Here is a 13,290-nt window from a genome sequence, read left to right as displayed (position 1 = left end):
TTGCTTTCTATACCTTCTGCATTGATCAGCGCCATTTTTTGTTACTCGGTCTGCCCACAAGAAGGAAAGAGGTGTGTTATCCTAAAGATCTCCTTTTATTTAAATCGTTTACAGCTTATAGGAGGAAGGCCATAGCTCTTAAGGGAACAACGTTGATCCAATTTGTAGACTTCCCATGGATCTTGTGACTATGAAGTTTCCCTTCTCTTATCTCCCCTATGCAAACTTCTTGACATACATTATTGTATCTCCTCCTGTAACAACACAAGTGCTTTATTGCAGCTCTTGTTCTAACAAACACTTTCTCAGATACCGCTGCGTACGAAGCAGAAATGTTCACCAAAACAGAAGAGAAAGCAAAGTAAGAATCTTCAAAGGAGTATTTAAAAAAAAAATGAATGCAGGGAAGAAATATGAATAATGATAATCTGGAGGAGTTACTGTTAAACACAAAACACTAGGATAGAGAAACATAAAATAAGCACGCAAACATACAAAAAAAACTACAGCTTCATAGGAAATACTAAGTACGACTCAGCATCAAGTGTGCCTGAACACAACTTATTAAAAACTAACAAAACAGATAGCGTAGACCTCCTCGCCAAACCGCCCCAGAAGTGGAGGTTTCAGAGGTCAGGAATAAAACCACACTGCAGTATTTTTTATTCCTCCAATCACTGTTGTTGAGCTTGCCTAACATTTCCATAACCTCCACCATAACCAGCTTGCCCATTCCCTTGGTGATTCAGATTCCCATAGCCTCCAGAGCCATCTGAACCATCGGCATAGCCACCGCCATGGCTGTTAGGCATACTTCCAGGCCGTCCACCAACTGCACCATAACCAGATGGAGCCCCATAAGACGCATCATTTCCACCATAGCCATAACCTTGACTACTGCCATAACCTGCAGACGCACCTCCTCCTTGACCCATCACTGCTGAACCGGGACCCGAACCACCAACCCACGGAGCAGCAGCATTTCCATATCCCACATTACTGTAACCCGTTGGAGCTTGTCCTCCCCATGAACTTCTTGGACCACTTCCAAACCCAGCTCCAGGGACACCAGCTGGATTCCCGTATGGCGCACCAGCTGGATTCGCGTACCCTCCAAAACCGCCGTAACCAACACCGTTGCTGCCATAACCATAACCAGTACCATACCCAGAAGCACCATAAGGAGGGTAACCACTTCCAACGTTTTGAGGCGGCATGTATCTACTACTCGAATCAACACGACCACCCTCATAGCCACTTCCACCAGAACCACCACCATATCCGGGGAAACCTCCAGAGCCACCGCGACCACCCCCAGCTATTCCAGGATTAGCATCTTTAGGAAGAGCTCTTTTGACCTCTACTTGTTTACCATTCATATCGTGGAAAGTCTTGTGCAAAACAAGGTCAACAGAATCCTCCGAGTCAAATGAAACAAAACCAAACCCTCTAGGACGCTGTGTTGCCTGGTCAATCATAATGACCGCATCGCTAACAGGGCCGTAAGTCTCGAAGTAGGCCCGAAACTCGTCTGATGTTAAAGCGGGAGGCAAACCTCCGACAAATATCTTCTTGGTACGAACGTTAGCGCCGCTATCAAAACTCCTAGAAGCATTAAAACCCCCTGGTCTCCCACCAGGACTCTGCTCTTCTCTAGACATTGCTCTCTTCACATCAACCTAAAACATGATGTCACAAAAAGTACAAAACCACATCAAACAAGATCAAAGCATGAAACTTTAACGCCAAATGAATCAGGGGAGAGTGGCAATTACTAATAACTCTCAAAAACTAGAGAAACTCAATTCAGAGAAAGTGCAAATTCGAGACCTTAGCTAAACCCACGACAACAAGATCAAAGCATGAAACTTTTACATCAAGATTCAAAAACTAAACAAACCCATTTCAGACACAAGTACGAATTCGAGTTTAATCAAAGAAAGTTTTGAGCTTTACATCTCTATTATCGATATGGTGCTTCTCCTGAAGAACCCTATCAATGACAGCTGGATCGGAGAATGCGACGAATCCGAATCCTCGAGGACGACCTGTAGCTTTCTCTCGCATCACCGTCACCTGCAAAACCTCGCCGTAATTGGCGAAGTACTCCTTCAGGAGATTCTCGTCAGTGTCCCATGAAATCCCGCCGATAAACAGCTTCCCCTGATCTGATTCCATCTCCCTCCCCCGGTGAAGAAAGAGGAAAGGAGCTGTGAAAATTTGAGTGTCGATAGAGAAAATTAGGGTTTGAGTTTGTGAAATCGAGAGAAAGGAGAAGAAAAAAAAAACAGATTTGGAAAGTGGTAAGTGGCCAATTGGGTTAAAGAGAGTGAAAGAGATCAGCTTAACAAAAAAAAAACAAATTAGAAGACTTTTCAATATTAACTTTTTATTTTATTTCCTTTAAAAAAAATTCAAGTTATATAACGAAAATGTTATTCTTAAAATCTAATAATTCTCTGAAATAAATAAATAAGATATTTTAAAATTAAATACCCACTTAATTTTGTATTGTTATTAATATTTTAATTTTAATTCCGTCGACGGTATATTTTTATTTTAGTTATCGGTAGATATTTTACTTGGGTTGATTGGTGACTTGAAGCTCGGGTGATGCAATAAAATTGAGCTGGAATATCGGACGGTGTACGGTGAGACTAGTGGTCAGAATCGGATGGTCAATATCACTCATTCAAGAGATGGTTCTAACGTGGAACTAAACAGTACATTTGACAGACTGCACAAACGATTTGATCGAGAATGTGGAATCGCACGTGATATGTCTAAAGCATGAGTGAAAATGAACATCGATCAGTACGCCTAGTAGTTTGAGAAGAAAATTGTTCAATCATTTTGTTGCCATCTTATCAATCTATGTCACTACACTCAATTGCTTTGTGAGGGAGTATACGCTTTAAAACAAAAACTAGAAAATACACTGCAGCAATGGTTTTATCTTTGATGTGATAGAATAGAGAAATTAGTTTTTTTTTTAATTATTATTGTATTTATATCAAATAGTGTTCTATATAAACATGTTCAAAAGACACTTGAATGAAAGCATAAACTTAAAAGCAAATCATTGTTATAGTTTTGTTAATGCTCATAATGTCTGGGCGAGTAGAAACAGATACAAACCAGAAACGAATAAGTATGGAGGGTGGTGTCAAAATACGCAAGACATGAATGATCTTGTTAATTTTTACTACTTGCCATTGGCTGTCCAAGTATGATGCATACGCAAGACACGATCTTAGGCTGAAGCTCATGAAGCAAAAAAATGTAGCTATCAAAATTTATAGATTCTTAGGGATATTAATTTCAGCTGTCCCTTATAGTTAAAATTAAGGGCCAATATTTTCTTTAACTGATTTAGGTTTCACTTGAGGCCTATTATACTAGAACGTTTATCGATCGAGGATATCAGTCATTTATGGATATGAATCAAATTTAAAATAAAAAATAAAAAATTTACTTGATTTTGCTTTTGTATGTAGTCGATCCAAATTATGAAACAAAAGAAGAAAAGAAAAAAGACTATTGCAAAGTGTGCATTTGCACATAGTAAAAAAAAATTGAATGTTCATGAGAGCATCTTAGTGGTAGTCTTCAATAAAGAGATGGGTATGACTGTATGGTATAGTTAGAGTAAAATAAAATAGGTGAAAATTATTTCATTTCATCAATCAAGTGAAAAATTATTTTAGTTCGTTTTACTATAAAAGATGAGAAAAAACAGTGGAAGTAGAGTAAATCTTCCTTCTATCTTTTATGAAATGAAAAAGTTTACTCCAGATTATAAAGCCAAACCAAAACCGGTTTTAGCAGCTCATGTCTATGAATCTCTTGTAGAAACATGTGAAAGTGATCTGTTCATTTAACAATGGTCAATGGCTGTTTTTCTGGTAATGCCTCAGGTGTGAGGTGGATGCAGGTGAGGAGAAGAAGAAAGGGACAAAGAGAAGACGAGGAAGAGAGTCAGATTTGATTTGAATGTACAAACCTTTGAACCAACTCTACCATCAAGATATGAGACTTACTGCAGTGATGATGAAGAGGGACAAGGAGAAGTAAGCAATGTATCTTCGGTTATCAGTAAGAAACCACGGTATTGAACCCAGTGGATAATACTGATTCTTTATGTGTGTCTATGGAGGTTTGTTCATCTTTGATAAAACAACTAAAATTGCTGTATTTGCTTACAATTTAATTAGCCTGTATGTTGCAGAAAGACATAGTTTACAATCAAAACCTGTCAGAATCAAACAACACTCAAAGATCTTCGGTTTGAAGATCAGCCTCTATTGATCAATACAGCAGTAATCTATAATCTATATACTCTCTCACTCCTGTAACCGATATGTGACAATCCCTCTTTTGGACTGGCTTCTTGTCAGAAGTCCTGAGCAAAAAGAATCTGAAACTTCATGATTGTAATGTCCACTCGCTTATCCTCTCACAAATACTGGTTGCTGAAAAGAAGCCAGATACAAGGACGAGCTCATTGTTAAAAACTCCATGTTAGTGGTGATTGAATGCAGGTTTTGAGGATTACATAACGGCGCAGATGCAAGCATCTGAATCATCGTCATCTGAATCGCTTACTTCACTGAAAAGCATAAAATGGTGATAAAAGTCAAATAAATTCTTTTTCAGTTCCCAAACAGAACAAACAACAATGCCAGAGAGTAAGTTCCTGAGCAGAGATAACTACTCAACTGGACTTATAAACAGAGGAACTAACAATATGGACTATCAAAAAGAACTTTATCTATCGAAACCATTACTAAACAAAAAGGCAACTTGTTAAGGGCAGTCTAAACAAACAAGTTCACAAGCTCAAGGAACCAAAACAATCAACAGAGACTAGTTGTGTTCCTTGTGATAATAGTTTTACCTTGGTTCATAAACCAAAACTTCAGCAAGATTGTCTCCTTTGTTATCAGTCCACTGCACAGTCCTCTTAACCTTATCAGTACTCCTAGACATCCCTCCTTTCCTAGGAGGAGGCAACAAACACTGTGACTCCCTTTCTTCTTCTTCCTCCTCAACAATAGCCTTATGATTCTCACATCCGTTGGCCTCTTTAGCCTCTCCACGAGTCGTATCCATAACACAGATCCACCACAGCAGAGATATGGAAAGTATACCCAAAATCCAAAACAATCTGGAGAAGATAAAGATTCCTCCTTTTTCTTTCCTAATCCATGTCAAACACAATCCACCTGAAACCCACAATCAAGCAACACGATTTGGATCTTAACGGTTTGGTTTCAAGGTTTGAGCTTGATCCTAATAAACCCTAATTATACAAAAAGGCAGAAGTCAACGATCAATAGTAAACCCAGATCGAAATTGAGGTCGAGATTGGCATTACTTACGTAGTCAGTGGCGGCGGCGGTGTTTTCTCTCCGGTAGAAGACGACGGAGAGAAAAAAAAAGCTATTTTTCTCGAGAAATGAGATCTGAGAGAAGGAGAAAGAGAAGTTCGTTAAATAGAATCAACGGCTGAGGCTTTTTGCAGATTAGATTAAAGCTTTGTTTTGGGACATGGTAGTTAATGCGGCCGTTGACTTTATTAGCACAACTTATGTTTATTTTAATTACAGTTGTAAGCTCAGCCTATCATTTAATATGGTTTGATTTTTTCATTAACAGTTGACAAAATTTAAATTAAAACTTATAGAACAAAATAATGATTTTATTGTGACTAGCACTTTGTGTAATTATTAAAGAAAGTCAGTGGTAAATCCAAAAGTTCAACGGGTTGTTGTTGTTATAAACATCCAAAAGTTTAATTTTATTGTTTTATATTTTGTGCATAAAATTAATAATAAGAAAATCTTATATATATATATATATATATTAATAATAAGAAAATCTAATTTATGTTAATATGACCCTAGAATGACCACTCTTTTACTCTAAGCATGATAAAGAATGATAATGAACTTTTACCCCAAAAAAGGACGGTAATGAATTAGTACGTGGGGGTGATATATACCATATGTTAGTAAGCACTTTAGTTCAATTAATCAAGACCTGTGGATATGAAGCTCGTTACCATATCAATTTAACGGTTTGATTATGTGAGATGGAATCTATTGACCAACTAAAAGAAGATGATTGGAATCTAAGCTTTCATATGAATAGATTAGAACTGTTTCCTAAGATTCAGATTTATGATCCCGATAAAAAACATTAGTACTACTAGATTCCTTCTTTGTCATTTATGTGACGGTGCGAATCAGAGTGTATCGTACCACAGTCCACAGCTTTAATGAGCCGACAGAATGACAGGTATATGTCTTCATATCATACGTTATATGATTGCTTTGATTGCAAATTTAGAATTTACCTTCTACTCCACTTCCAGTGATTCAATTACACATACATACAAACAAACCCCACTTATGCCTAAGATCAGACTCACATAATAACAAAAGATAAAAGACAACAAACAAAAAGTTATAAATACACGATCCTTTTGACCTTTTTATACACAAGTACTTAGTTATTCAACGCATGATTTTGATTACTAAAACTTGTCCTGTAAATTATGATCATATATATTCTTTGTATGCTCTTGTAAGGCCCTCACCTAAAGCAGAGGAAGCCGGTGCTTTAGATTAGATTAAGAATCGAAGGAAAACAAGCCACTAAGAATTTGCATATACTCCAATTGTTTTCTACCATTCACCCAATGTCATTTGAATAACTTTTCTACAGTAATTTTAACCGATAAAAGGAGGGTAAACTAAACCGGTCAGTAAGTAGATAATAGTTGATTGGTTAATTGCTCAAGATTTCTTGTGAATGAGACAAGGATTATTTTTGTCCAGACAACTTATAAGAGATTGCTGTGATGGAAAGGAAGCCCATTTGTATATTGTATTGTGCTAAGAAGAATAGGATGATAATCACTCGAGATTTTTTTTGGGTGAATTATTGTTCGTAATATTGTTATGATAGAATGGAATCCCTTTTATATGTAATCTACCGACCTCTCCGTGATTTTTTTTTGTTTTTTTTTCGGACCTCTCGTGACTAAAACGTGGATTTATTTCAGCAAACTGAGAATCGCCACGTGAATGCATGGACCGTATTAGATGTCGTCATGCTAACTTATTATCTTTTGTATACTGAAATATATATAGTGAATTTAAACCACAAATGTCACGACACATGTCCATTATTTTGTTTTCCTTATCACATCATCCTCGTTATATCGTTTTACTTATAAAAGGACCACGACGGAAACCAAATGATCACACTGTTACAGCTTTTGCAAAAAGAAGAAACTGAGAGCATCTTCAATTATTAACACTTACTGAAGAGAGAATGGGAGAAGAGTCAGAGGCTTTTGCCACGACGGCGCCGTTAGCTCCGGTGACCGGTCAGAGAAAAGTACGGAACGACTTGGAGGAAACATTATCTAAACCATGTAAGTAACCATTGGTCACACTATCCATGTTAAAGAATAAAAATAATAGACATTGTATACATATAAATCCAACGGTAAAAAAAATGAAAATCAGATTTGGCTAGAGCATTAGCAGCTCCAGATACAGAGCATCCGAATGGAACAGAAGGTTATGACAGCAAAGGCATGAATGTTATGCAACAACATGTTGCTTTCTTTGACCAAAACGGCGATGGGATCGTATATCCTTGGGAGACTTATGAAGGTAATTAATTTTTCATTATATATGTGTGTGTTTTAAAAAGGTCAGAAAATAAGAATCAATTATTTATTTCCAATGTGTATTTTTCGTAACGTATCCATTTATTTATCATTATAACTTAAAATTTTTTTTGCAGGACTCCGTGACCTTGGTTTCAACCCAATCTCCTGTATCTTTTGGAGCTTAGTCGTAAACCTAGCGTTTAGCTATGTTACACTTCCGGTATGGAAAACAAATCCTAATTAAACCCTTTAAATTTAGTTTTAATTATTATCTATTTCTATGATTGATATATAAATACAAACAACAAAAAAGCAAAAAAAAGATTGATATAGAAATACTTTAAGATAGCAGTAAAATATATTTTTGTTTCAAAATAGTAGCACATAGAAGAAATTTTTACAAATTAAAAATATTGTTAGTTACAAGAAAAACTTTTTCATTTTACATTTAGGATTGAGTTTAGTGTTTATCAGTTTGTGGTTTAATATTTAAGGGGTGATGTTAGAGTAATGGTTTAGCATTTGAAGTAATTTAGTCATTTACTTTTTAATTAATGCTATTTTAAATATTTGTCTCTTTGTTTGTTATTTTTGTCATAATTTTTGGTTTTGTCTTTTGTGTCATCTAATGGATATGTCCATTTACTATGTTGTGAATGGTAAAAATGTAAACAGAGTTGGTTGCCATCACCATTATTGCCTGTTTATATCGATAACATACACAAAGCCAAGCATGGGAGTGATTCAAGCACCTATGATACCGAAGGAAGGTAACATTCACTCAAACACATATAAAATATACTCAAAAATCATTTGAAACGTACAGTATATATAGTTTCCGTGATACTCAGTTTGTAAAATGGTGATTGTAGGTTTGTCCCGGCTAATCTCGAGAACATATTTAGCAAATACGCGTTAACAGTTTCGGATAAATTATCATTTAAAGAGCTTTGGAACTTAACCGAGGGAAACCGAGTGGCAATCGATCCTTTTGGATGGTTAGTACCAAAAACGTTATTGGTTCTTAGTTGAATATATTTGCAGACGTCTCTTATTTGGTTATTATCCGGTCTAATCAATTTAAAATGGCCGGTTTTGTGTACTGGTTATGGCAGGGTTTCGAACAAAGTTGAATGGCTACTACTATATCTTCTTGCAAAGGATGAAGAAGGTTTTGTGTCTAAAGAAGCTGTGAGAGGTTGCTTTGATGGAAGTTTATTTGAATATTGTGCTAAACAGAACAAAGAGAAGGCCAATTCTCGCAAGCAAGACTAAGAGTTTGTTTACCTTCTGTTTGAATAAGCATGTATTTGTAGCCTACTATAATTCCTTTGTCAAAAAAAAAACCTACTATAATTATGCCCTCGATCTTGGTTAGGAAAAAAAAAACAAATAAACAAAAGTGCAAGTGGAAGAAAACTTTGTGTTCTTTACAACATTGTTGTGTAAAATTTGTTGATCAAATAAAATAAGATTTTCATCAATATGGCAGACGAAAATGTACAGTGGATTATAGTTTGCAATATTTTCAGAGAAAGCTGTGGATTACAATGGATTATAAGTTTTGATAGTTGACCTCATTGTATAAAACTGAAGATAATTGACAAAACAAAGTATATAAAACCAGAATATCATAAATATCAAAATCGAAAGTCAGCATTTACCAAACATGCATGTGATTTCAAGTAAAGAAGCATTTTCTATTTAAAAAAATATATAATAGTAAACGAATAAACTAAAAATATATGAATAAAAGTATAAAACATATTATGCAACTCAAGAACCTGCCAAAATTACCAAGGCTGAGTTTTTGCCTATCTTTACTCTGTGCAATCCTCTCTCTTTAGCTAGCTAAGCTTCTCTACAAACACTTCCCTGACGACCATGGCCTGAGTCTCTGGCTCTGGCTATGAATGTATGCCAAAGCCACTGAAAAAGATTGTAAAACAGATATATTCGCTTGAAAATGGACAAAGTAAAGACCATCTCGTACACTCATGATCCTCACTCCAGGAGGAACCCCCTGCTTTGATCCCTGAAACAACACAAAAAGAATCAAACAAACCAACATGGCCAAAAGAATGAATCTTGTAATGGCTTGAATGTTATTACCTCTGAGAAGAGCTCAAATAGATTGCATTGACCTTCTTCACTTTGGCCTTTAAAGACGGTCAAGGGACAACCAAGGTCCCATCCAGAGCAATCACAGCTTCCTCCAGACTTCCATCTCTCAACCAAGCTCGAAGGACCACCACCACCGTTTCTGCTTCTCGGCCCTCCGTGAATCCCTGAAGGAATCACAACATCTACGCTCGTTGAATGCTTGGTTCGAGCCAAGGGAGCTTTCTTGAGAAACTTCATGCCCCATCCCCCTCCTCCTCCAACTTTCTCTTCCTCATCATACTGTTCCCTCACAACAACAGCTAAGGTTTCAAGATTTGGTGGAAGGTTGTCATCTAGTAAACTCACGGCTGGTTCATGAAACGGCTCCCAAGAACAAGAATCCGCTACTGAGCTTGTTCTACTGAATCTTGAGATACTACTTCTTTGCCTTAAAGAAGCTGCTCGTGTGGTGCTTCTAATCGCATGAGCGACTTTCTTAGACAATCCTCTACTTTTCTTGATAAGGCTTGGTAACTGTGGATTCACACCAGTACTGAATAGAACAAACTGTCTCTCTACGACCTTTTGATTAGTGGATGAGACAGAGAACAATGTTGACACCTTTAGTTTACCAACCAATTCAGACCTGTGGCCTTTCTTCAAATGGATCAGATACGAATAGTCTTTCGAACTACGGTCAAAACTCGGTCCAGGACTACTAGTGGTTAAGCTAGCTACGTAGATCTCTTTCTGACCATCCAAAGAGAAAACAAAATGAGGAGTCTTGTTGTCTTTCATAGTGAACTGAAGTGTTCCTTGAGAAACCGTTGAAGACGGAGACCAACATGAAGAAGAACTCCTTGAGTTTGTGCTTGATAAAGAGACAACATCATCACATAACAAAGGTTTATCAACAACCATGTGTGTAACCCTCTTGCAACCTGTGATTGCAGGACTAATCACTGCATTGCCTGAATCATCTACCAAAGGAAGATCAAAGACAAGGCGAGCAACATCTTCTTTGGGGATCATCATCATCACAGGTGAATCAAAACTCATATTTGGTCCAACAAGATTCATGGAAAGGCTGTGACTAGCTGAGTTAAAGGCAGTGATGTTAATCAGGTCGAGGCAGCGACGGAGATACTTCTCGTCCAATGACAGCAAATGCCTTGGGATGTTGTAATCGAGCACGAAGCTAGTGGCGCGAGATAACGAACCTCTGGGACCGTTTTTAACGATCTGTAGCCACTTTCCGCTCCTTGAAACTAAACTACATTGCTCTCTTTTGTGAGTCAACAAGCTCTCTGACCTCAATAAACCATTTTCCTCAGGTAGATTCTCATCTTCAAGCTCAGGATCATTCTTGTGAACATCACCAGGAGGAGTAACACTCCCCATCGTTAGCTCTCTTACTCTAAATCAAAGCCCACCAAAAATGAAGAGAATAAGAAAAGATTCAAGCTTTAAGCTAGCAAATCTACTACAAAGAGGACATCAAGCTACGAAGCTAATTTTGCTGGAAGGTTTTTAAAATATGTTACCTAACCTCATACCTAAAAGCTAAAGAAGAAGAACCCTACACGAATTGACAAGCAGAGAAAAAGGTTGAAACTTTAGATGTGCCCATTAATTTAATGGAGAGAAATAAAAAGGTTAAGACTTTGATTGAGTATTCAAGCTCAAGAGAAACATTTGAGGATTTTGCGTAATTTTAATTTTACTTAGGATGACTGATGATTATGCTCTCAACTGGGAATGAACAAAACAAGAAGTGGTACAGTAAAAAAGGATAAAACTTTCGTCATTGTTCATTCAATTTGACTTTTTACCTGAGTAAAAGAAAAGGGAATTGGATCGAAGAAACTCAAGCAGCCCTCTTCGCCAATTCTCTGGATTGTTGCGATGTTTTTTCTTCAGTGTCTTCAAAGTTAATGAAATGAAAAAAAAAAAAAAAAAAAAGCTGAGAAGCAAGAATGATTTCTGGGTTTGTAGAGAGAAAGAAGAGTCACGTTAATGTCTGTCTGAGTCTGACTAGTACCAATGGAGACGATGTGAAAAAAAGGAACGTCTTTTTTTTTTTTTTTGTGTGTGTGTGTATGCCGTGTGTGTGGGGCTTGACTATGACTACTACTATGAGGTTTCTCACAATGCAGAGGGGCCCACCTTTGCGTGTTTCCTCTATGCGAAATTGGAAGTGGAGATTGTGGGTAGGGATTAAGAGAGTGAGCGAGCTGGTGGGCACGATCGAGATAGATATAAATCTAAAGGAAGGGTGGTGGTGGTGGCTACTCTGTTGGCCAAAGAGGAGGGAGGAGTAGAGAAGTTATTAAAAGCGAATGCTCACATCACATTAATTCCTATTTTCTTCTATATCCACCTTTTATTTGATTTTTATTTTGAGTTAATCCATTGTTTATTTATTGGGAAACTTTTTTTTGTAGATCCACGAGGTGAAAATTATACAAATGGTAAGTATCTTCACATTTGGCTATGCATAGAAATAAATCATTATTAATATATTTTAAGATAGAATTCTCATGATCTTTTTAATTGAATATAAATATTTTTACATAGAAAGAAATCATTATTAATATATTTATGTGAGAAATTTAGTTTGAGAATTCTCAATCAGAAATGCTCTAAATATGTAAGTATATATTTCAAGAAAGTTTCCAAATCCTCTGTTAGTTTGTAATTTTGCTTTTGTTTACACTTTTAACAAATAGGGGCTAATCAGGTCTATTTGTTAACATCTTTTTAATCATCCAGAAAATAAGGAGTTTCTAAAAATTATACATTTGTTATAAATTTTCGATTAGTGATCTATGAGAAAACGGATCTATAAGAAATCTAGTTCTTTATACAATCGTGTGAATAAATAAATTATCATATTGTTTAAAAATAAAATAAACCAAACCCATAGAATACATATTTTTTTTTCCTTTTAAAATATGCATGATTGGATTATTGGAGATTTGGAGTCTTTATGAATATTTTTCACATGAATTTGAGAATCCATGGACCAGCCAACAAATTGACAAAAAAAATAGTTTGTCGTATTCCTGACCGTGAGCTTGCGGCACATGATTATCTCGAAACAGTTGATTCTTATTTCGATTGCATTTTATTTAAAATCCAAAACTCAAACACGTCGACCTCGATAGAAAAATATAGTGTTTTCTTTCTTCTTCTTGGATGTGGCAAATGTCAGCTCAATTATTCATCTAGAAGATTAATATCTTAGACTCTTAGTAGAGACACGTCTATATGTCATTGAATATTAGTGTTAATTGAATCGACCTACTACCGTGTATTAACATTTGATGCTTTGGTTTCTATATTCAAAGATGGTTTTCCACCAAAATCCGGTCCATATGTTTGCACTAATCGCATTAACCTTGTTGATTATGTGAAGCAGTAACCGTAATTCGTGAAGCATTAGTAATCATAGTTCATGTATTTTCATGCATGTGATTTAGTCTGTTTATTTGTTTTTA

At 36.3% G+C, this 13,290-nt stretch overlaps 4 protein-coding genes across 8 annotated transcripts; 1 reads left to right on the top strand and 3 right to left on the bottom strand.

Moving 5' to 3' along the window:
- Positions 1–399: 399 nt before the first annotated feature.
- LOC106437798 (heterogeneous nuclear ribonucleoprotein 1-like) lies at positions 400–2,391 on the bottom strand. Its single transcript, XM_048775132.1, has 2 exons — positions 1,957–2,391; positions 400–1,679 (listed from the first exon to the last, which is right to left on the bottom strand). The coding sequence occupies exons 1-2, from the start codon at positions 2,176–2,178 to the stop codon at positions 675–677; spliced, it is 1,227 nt and encodes a 408-aa protein (XP_048631089.1). The 5' UTR covers positions 2,179–2,391; the 3' UTR covers positions 400–674.
- A 1,776-nt stretch (positions 2,392–4,167) lies between these two features.
- LOC106437797 lies at positions 4,168–5,530 on the bottom strand. Of its 4 annotated transcripts, none has more exons than XM_013878774.3 (4): positions 5,382–5,530; positions 4,898–5,302; positions 4,556–4,609; positions 4,168–4,472 (listed from the first exon to the last, which is right to left on the bottom strand). In XM_013878774.3, the coding sequence occupies exons 2-4, from the start codon at positions 5,110–5,112 to the stop codon at positions 4,457–4,459; spliced, it is 285 nt and encodes a 94-aa protein (XP_013734228.1). In that variant the 5' UTR covers positions 5,113–5,302; positions 5,382–5,530; the 3' UTR covers positions 4,168–4,456. The 4 variants fall into 4 exon arrangements, with proteins under 4 accessions (XP_013734228.1, XP_013734227.1, XP_048631106.1 ...); XM_013878773.3 differs by having other exon boundaries at positions 4,898–5,225; positions 5,382–5,529; XM_048775149.1 differs by having other exon boundaries at positions 4,168–4,609.
- A 1,655-nt stretch (positions 5,531–7,185) lies between these two features.
- On the top strand, positions 7,186–9,019 carry LOC106437796 (probable peroxygenase 3). 2 transcript variants are annotated; one of them, XM_048775127.1, is made up of 6 exons: positions 7,186–7,444; positions 7,539–7,688; positions 7,822–7,907; positions 8,363–8,457; positions 8,560–8,665; positions 8,803–9,019. In XM_048775127.1, the coding sequence occupies exons 1-6, from the start codon at positions 7,342–7,344 to the stop codon at positions 8,818–8,820; spliced, it is 558 nt and encodes a 185-aa protein (XP_048631084.1). In that variant the 5' UTR covers positions 7,186–7,341; the 3' UTR covers positions 8,821–9,019. The 2 variants fall into 2 exon arrangements, with proteins under 2 accessions (XP_048631084.1, XP_013734226.1); XM_013878772.3 differs by having other exon boundaries at positions 8,560–8,685.
- Positions 9,020–9,301: 282 nt separating this feature from the next.
- Positions 9,302–11,827, bottom strand: LOC106437795. Its single transcript, XM_013878770.3, has 3 exons — positions 11,623–11,827; positions 9,800–11,207; positions 9,302–9,722 (listed from the first exon to the last, which is right to left on the bottom strand). Exons 2-3 carry the CDS (start codon positions 11,189–11,191, stop codon positions 9,549–9,551), a joined length of 1,566 nt encoding a protein of 521 aa, XP_013734224.1. The 5' UTR covers positions 11,192–11,207; positions 11,623–11,827; the 3' UTR covers positions 9,302–9,548.
- Positions 11,828–13,290: the final 1,463 nt, after the last annotated feature.

This window comes from Brassica napus, chromosome A3 (assembly GCF_020379485.1).
Source record: "Brassica napus cultivar Da-Ae chromosome A3, Da-Ae, whole genome shotgun sequence".
Classification (NCBI taxonomy): Eukaryota; Viridiplantae; Streptophyta; class Magnoliopsida; order Brassicales; family Brassicaceae; genus Brassica; species Brassica napus.
The sequence above is the reverse complement of the archived record's forward strand: the minus strand, read 5'-3'. Positions and strand labels throughout refer to the sequence as shown.